This window comes from Suricata suricatta, chromosome 7, assembly GCF_006229205.1.
Source record: "Suricata suricatta isolate VVHF042 chromosome 7, meerkat_22Aug2017_6uvM2_HiC, whole genome shotgun sequence".
NCBI classification, from domain to species: domain Eukaryota; kingdom Metazoa; phylum Chordata; class Mammalia; order Carnivora; family Herpestidae; genus Suricata; species Suricata suricatta.
Window position 1 is genome coordinate 143,867,014 of NC_043706.1, and position 7,171 is coordinate 143,874,184.

The 7,171-nt window shown below is 56.1% G+C and overlaps 1 protein-coding gene across 1 annotated transcript in view; it reads left to right on the plus strand.

The window, feature by feature from the left end:
• The window catches only part of AFDN (afadin, adherens junction formation factor), a 94,694-nt gene that overhangs the window by 71,130 nt on the left and 16,393 nt on the right, over nt 1-7,171 (plus strand). The window contains exons 23-29 of the mRNA XM_029943272.1: nt 1,205-1,270; nt 1,467-1,540; nt 1,946-2,064; nt 2,745-2,939; nt 3,538-3,629; nt 3,950-4,135; nt 6,963-7,169. Of these exons, the coding sequence (XP_029799132.1) occupies nt 1,205-1,270; nt 1,467-1,540; nt 1,946-2,064; nt 2,745-2,939; nt 3,538-3,629; nt 3,950-4,135; nt 6,963-7,169 (939 nt within the window). The remainder of the gene's footprint in view (nt 1-1,204; nt 1,271-1,466; nt 1,541-1,945; nt 2,065-2,744; nt 2,940-3,537; nt 3,630-3,949; nt 4,136-6,962; nt 7,170-7,171) is intronic.

The following is a 7,171-nucleotide window of genomic DNA, read 5'->3' on the forward strand; positions in this document are numbered from 1 at the left end:
CCTGATATGAAGGCGCTGGCTGGCCCCTGGGGGGCAGGCGGCCGTCCAGGGCGGTTGGGGAGATGAGCACGGGACACCGAGGCGGGGGGGGGGGGGGGGGGGGGGGGGGGGGGGGGGGGGGGGGGGGGGGGGTGAGGGTCGCTGGAGATGCCCCGGGTTTGCAGCGTGCCCACGGCTCTCACCGGCTCAGCTCCCAGAGGGTGGAACCAGGGGCCAGTCTGCAGGTTTCTCGAGGAGTTGTTTTGTTAAATTGAGACATTTTATACCGTTTTCAAACTAAGCCAAGAAACAGGAGTCTTTAGACTCACAGAACCGGGGCTGCTATGTGCAGGAGTCCCCTGACGAGAGGGCGCGGGGGTCTGGGGGGGGCTTCCAAGTGGAAAGTACCTACTTCTGGTGTTGTACATTTGTCCGGTTAAGTCATGTATTGAAATTGCTGTCTTAACAGTTTTGTGTGATACCTTTTATAGTTTTGCTTTTATGACACAATCCTTCGTAACTGTCACAGTTCCTGTGACCTAAGAAATACGTACTTGGGTGATTGTAGGACGTTGGCAGGAATATCCAAGTGAGAGTTGATGCACGTGATCACTTCCAGCAAATTGTTCATGTTTGATTTTCATGTCACGGTGTAACTGCCCCCGTAGAACGTTGGCAGTGCTGTACGACGGCCGTGTTTCCCGGCAGCCCCCGCCCCCCGCCGTCCGTGCTGTGACACGAAGCAAGGCCTCAGCCCTCGGTGTGGACTGGGGCTCCTAGCTGCAGGATTCATCTAGGATGATGGTGTGTGATCCTTCAACTGACTCATCCCGAGGGTTTTCCACACAGTTCTCTTCCTGCCTCAGGCCCCTCTGCTTGCCACAAGAGGTGTTCTCTTGTTTGGATTTTAAACTGTTTTCGGTTTGGGGAGACGAAGGGGGTATAGTAGGACCGGGACAGCACCGCCAGTACCTCGCGTCCTCATCAGCTGGTTCAGTGCTGACCCGCTTTGCAGGAGCGCTTTGCCTTGACTTAGAAACATAACACAGATAGGTCTCCTGTCCGTTACTTCACATTTAGTCCGGAGAGTATGAGCTTTATGTTTTGTTAGCGCCGACGTGCCTGTGGAAGCAAGAACCGGGACTTCTGTCCCCACTCTCAGGGCACCCGTTACTGTTTTACTGTTTGTTTTCAGTGCTGTGTTTTTTACCTTGTTTGTGCCCAGGGAGCTGGTCAAGACAAACTTGGAATCTACGTCAAGTCTGTTGTAAAAGGAGGCGCCGCAGACGTGGTCAGTATGATCTCTCACCGCACCTCATGTTTAACAAATGACCTTGTGTGCTTCAGCGACACTTTGGTTACAAAACACAGAGTGTGCTCTTTGCTGACCAAACAACCGTGAGCGTACCCACCACTCACCCTCCTCTTCCTCTCTCGCCCTTTGCTGTCCCCGCCGCCTAACACACGTGCGTTGTGGGTGCGCGCAGGACGGACGCCTAGCCGCGGGCGACCAGCTCCTCAGTGTGGACGGACGGAGTCTGGTAGGACTCTCTCAGGAAAGGTATTGTTTCTGTATTTGTTTAAGACTCACGCTTTCAGGCCTTTTCACAGTAAAGTTAGATTTAGAAGACCAAAAAAAATGCTAAAAACCTCTGCCCTTAATCTAGACCTTTTTAAATGTAAAACTTAGTGTATGTGACGTGTCATCTGTTAGCACGTTATGAGCATGTATCTTGGTCTGGAGCAGTTTCTTTGAAGTTTAAAAAGGCACCCTGTGAGCGTGTCCTGGGGACTCCTGAGAGCCCTCTTAGCACTCCTGGCGTGGCCGTCCTCCGTCTCCGGGGGACGGCAGTGAGCGGCGGGGGGGCCTGCGCAAAGCCCGGGTCGGCGGCCCCGGCCCCAGGCGGCCGTCGTGAGGAGTGGACACCGCGCTCGTTCCCTTACGCATGCGACTCCCTCTTCCTAGGGCAGCAGAACTCATGACAAGGACGAGCTCCGTGGTGACACTGGAAGTAGCCAAGCAAGGAGCCATTTACCACGGCCTCGCCACCCTGCTCAACCAGCCGTCCCCGATGATGCAGAGAGGTGAGCGCCCCAGCCGCCCCGGGACTCGCCTTCTCCTCTAAATCCCTGTGTGCCTCGCGCTGCCCGCGCTAGCAGCCGCCAGGTCCGGTTGTGACCGTGAGTCACGGGAGCCGCGGTCTGCCTCGGGTCGACCTGCTGGTGACACAGCATCAGCAAGAAAGCGTTTGTGACCTGGATGCAGTGCTCACCGAAACAGACCGACCCGAAACTTACAGACCGTGTGCCGTAGTAGAGCATTCTCTACCTTCGTCCTAGCATGACACCGGGCTGCTGGCCTGATGTCACAGCTTACGGGCACTTCCAGGAGGCAAACCTGACCGTGAGTTACGGCTCAGAGGGAGGCTGTTGGAGCAGAGAGCACACTGGGCCCGCCGCGCAGGGAGACAGGAGCCAGAAGTAGCTCCCGGGCCTGACAGAGTTAGTGTGTGTTTCAGAAAGTGAGGGGAGTTAGTTTGGTGAGCTTTGAAAGAGCACCTTCTCCTGTCAGTGCCGCAGTTAAATGTTGCTTTTACGATTCTCTAGAAAGACTTAACTCCTAGACGGAACGCTACCGTATTTCTCCTCCGAAGAATAAGGTCTTTTGAAATTTCAAATATTTGTAGATCCATCTTTCTTTGAAGACGAGGGGGTTTAAAACAAATCGGGACAGCTGAGGGGCCGCGAGCGCACTGCGATTTCAGTTTCAGACCGCCGCGGCTCCGGCAGAGCCCGGCCGAAGAGCGAAGGTTTCGAGCTCTATAACAGCTCCGCCCAGAACGGCTCGCCCGAGAGCCCTCCGCTGCCTTGGGCAGAGTACAGCGAGCCGAAGAAGCTGCCCGGCGAGGACAGGCTGATGAAGAACCGGGCTGACCACCGCTCGAGCCCCAACGTGGCAAGTAAGACGGATCGCCGGGGCCCTGCCTGCCGCGGCGTGTGCGGCCCCGGCCAGAGGCGAGGGGCACGCGCTGTGCTGCCCGAGTTAGCAAGACCGCATCGCCTGCCTGTGCCGGCCGCCAGGGGTCTCCCTGCGTGGTGTCCAAGGCAGCGTTCTTCCCCCGGGAAATAAACAGTCAGCAAACCCTTGGTTGCCCTGGCGCTCTGGGGGAGCGCACGGGCAGTGTCCGTAGCAGGAGGCGGCAGATGGTTTCCATACGTTTGGAGGGTTGTTAACGAGAAGAGTCAGAAGGATATACACCACCTACGAGGTTTGCAAAGCGTGAAATGGTTACTGTCTGTCCCGCTGCCAGAGGGCTCGCCGGTCCCCAGTCTGTAGATGACACTTTGTGATCATGGGCTCTGATTACTCAAGAGCGGGGAGGGAGTAAGATGAGCCCTGATCGCTCACATGCTGAGAGTTTTTACTTCTGTGCTGACGCCTCACTGGCCGTCAGAAGATGTCCGATGCGTGCTCGCTACCCGTGAGGAACATTCCATGGAGCTACATTGGGTCGTCCCTCTAATGGTAAAATTCCTTTACCCTGCCTCTTCCGACAGATCAGCCTCCTAGCCCAGGAGGGAGGAGCGCGTACGCCCCTGGAGCCGCCGCTAAGATCACGTCCGTCTCCACCGGGAACCTCTGCACTGAGGTCTGGGCGAGCAGCGCCCCGCTGTCCCTGCGATGAGCTCCCAGATTGTCCCCACAGCGCCCCTCGGCGCGCTCGCGCTGTTCGTGACTCCTGAGTACTGTCTCTGCTACTTCTAATAGACTCGGGAAACTAGCTTTACGTTAACAAGGCAGGGGAAACACAGTGTTTGTTATTCCCAGTATAGGAACAAACACTTTTAATTTTTAACACAGTTTTAAAAATACACCGAAACTACATTTTAAAACAGAGTATTGGAAATTAAATTAATCTGTGTGCAAGTGGCCAGCAGCTCACTTTCCTCCCTTCTTCACACGTTACAGGAGCAGACGCCCCCCCCACGACCTGAGGCCTACCCCATCCCCACCCAGACCTACGCCAGGGAGTACTTCACGTTCCCGGCCTCCAGATCGCAGGACCGGATGGCGCCCCCTCAGAACCAGTGGCCGAGTTACGAGGAGAAGCCGCACACGCACGCCGACGGGCTTCAGTCCGGTGCCTCGATCCAGGTCAGAGCGGAGGCGCCCTCTCTGCAGCCCCCCGAGCTGCGCCGGCTTTGCAGGGTGGAGTCAGAATGACTCGTGAGGCACACTCGATGTGTCCTGCAGGGCAGTGGGCTCACGGGTAACGAAGGAAGAGGGGACCGGAAGGGACACTAACTGTACAGAGGAATTCCTTGTTCTCTTGAAGTTTGATTAACAAGGTGTTGGGAACAGTGCACCTTAATGCCAGTCTGTAAGGTGGGGTCACGGATTCAGGGAGTGAGACATGAATGGTGTGTGGTTTTCCTTGTTTATATCCGAAGCTGTCCCAGGCACTGGGATGCAGGCGTCGCCAGGGTCCCTGCCTGTGAAACTAATGATCAGGTTGGGCAGTGAGACAGAGAAAGTAAAGACTGCAGAGGAGGTGGGTCCCCGCCAAGCCATGGGCGCCTGGGCCCAACGCGGTGTGTCACAGCTCAGAAGGAAGACCATTTCGGACCAAGGGAGGAGGCACGGAGGCGGGCCCCTGAGCAGGAGCCCAGGCCGGGGGAGGCCGTCGCAGCCTGGGGCCGCACGGAAGGGCTCTGGGTGACGGGAAGACGGGGGATTCAGGTTTTCTCCAAGTTAGTGGAGAAGGACTCTCAGTCCGGGTGGTTGAGCTGGGGACCGTTGTCAGATGTGTTTTTGTGTTTGGAAGAGAACTTTGCATCATGAAAGACTGGGAGAAGTCAGATGTGGGCTTAAAGATGGGCGTGGCCTAGGGTCGCAAGACCAGGTCGGGATAGTGCATTCCGGATGTGGTGCTTTAGTTGCAGTGGTGGGAAGAAACGGGCTGAGGCAGGACTGAGCTGAGCCCAGAAGAGGGGGGAGAGCAGAAGAGGGGGTCACCGTCACAGGAGGCAGCATGGACAACAAGAAAAAGCCTCGTCGCTTAAGGCCCACGGGTCTGTCCTGCCCTGATCCCCCACCTGCCCACCGAAGCTCAGTCTCTCTGAGCATTGGAGCCCCCCTACCCCTGCTCCCGCCAGCTCAACCAGCAGGCTGGAGCAGACCTCGAGTAGAGACCCTCCAGATTTTCGTGTGCCCTGCTCCCTCACCAAGGAAATCCTGCTTCCCGTATGTCAAGAGAGTCCCCATGCTCTCTCCTGTCTTACGGGAATCGCGTCGGTAAGCCCCCACCTTCACGTTCTTAGGGGAATAGCGTCAGTAAGGCCCCCATGTTACCTTCTTATGGGTTCACGTTCTAACAGGAATAGCTAGTAAGCCTCCACGTTCACGTTCATAAGGGAATAGCGTGGGTGAGCCCCCACGTTCACGTCCGTGGTATGCACCTGCTGTCTGCTTCTACCTCCCACGTGGGGAACCGGCACGTAGAAGAGGAGGGCATGAAACCAGGCTGTCCGGGTGTGGAAGGGTCACTTACTTGGATCGTGAAATGACGGAGAATAAGGAGGACTTGCCAGGGGCGCAGGGGGAGCTAGAACGAAGTCTTCGAGGGGAGCGCAGGCCTGACCCGGAGGGCCGGGCGCCAGGTGCCGCAGCGCTGCAGAGGAGCGGGTGTGGGGTCTGAGGCGTGAGCTGCATGAGTCCGTGCTTTCAGAGGCTCTGTTCTGCTCGGCGGAGATTTAATCATCCGGGGGACTCGTGGACGACGTGGGTCTGAACTGTCCATATCTGCTTTTATGCACGTTTTCTCCATACGGAGCTCTGTTTTCTCATCCGTACGGTTTTCCTAACAGTATGACTTCCTTGTGATTGGTTGTAAAAATGCAGTAAGCAGGTCAGGAGACAGTTCTGGGAGCTGATCGACTGCTTGTGTTCCAGGTGTGGCTTCCAGTCAGCAGTAGGCTGTTGGTAGCTAAGTGTTTGGGGGAGTCCAAAGTTGTACGTGGATTTTTGATGGCCCCAGGTTCTGTGCCCCTGTCCCCTGCCTCGTTCGAGGCTCAGCTACCTTTTTGTGCCCTGTAGACTGTCCAGTGCTCAAGAAACTGGTTCTGTGTCCACAGTAAAGCTATAGCAAAATGTTGGCAGTAAATGTTACATTTTCCTCTCAGGCTACTGTGTTTTCAAGTGACATTTCACTTTTTCCTTATTGGCTTATTTTTTAAGAACAGTAAAACAGTTTATTTTACAGACTTGCATCTTCAGTTTCTACACGTTAACAGGACAGGAAAAAAATGTTTGACATCCTAGTGGATCATTTCAATTTAAACTACTTTTCGACATGCCATTTTTCAGACTTGAGTCTGGCCCTTTGAAACTGTGTGTTCGTTTCTGCCCCTGACACACACACGTCCGTGTTCAGTGACTGCTGGCACAATGTTCTCTGCCTTTCTTTCCAGGACTGGCACAGAGAGGCGTAGATGCCTGGCCTGTCCCAGCCTGTACCCAGCTCTGCCAGACCGCCAGCTGCTGGGGCCACGGCTCCGATGGTGGAGATTTGAGGCGGCTTTACTTTGAGTTTTATGAGACAGAAGTAAAATCTGTTGCTCTTCATGCAGACTGAACGCTTCCCTCCTTTTGAAGCCAGTCACGTGAGGAGGCGCGGCGGGGACGCGGGCGCCCTCTGGGACACGCCTGCATTTCTGTGCGCTGCGCCACTGCTGACAGCGAGGCAGAGAAGGGAGGACAGCCCTTCGTTTTGTTAACTGGAAAACCACTGACCCCTACGTGCCCACATGGTGGCCCCGTACTGTGCCCTCCACCGCCCGAGACCTGGACAGGCCCCATCTCTGTCCGCCACTCCCCAGTTTCCCTAAAATGTTTTCTCCCCAAGGATGAAATATTAAGGAGTCTTTACTAGGTGTTTTCCTACATGGCTGAACCGTGACGTTGTTCTGTGCTCCTTCTCCAGCGTGTCACCCGCTCCCAGGAAGAGCTTCGGGAGGACAGAGCTTACCAGCTGGAGCGGCATCGGCTGGAGGCCGTGCTGGACCACAAGTCTGACAGTGACGTGTGGACCCATCCGAGCCCCTCGGTGGGCTCCAGCGCGTCCAGCCAGGAGCACCTGGACCCCTGCTCCAAGGCGGGCACCCCCGCCTCCACGCTGACCAAGAGCGGCCC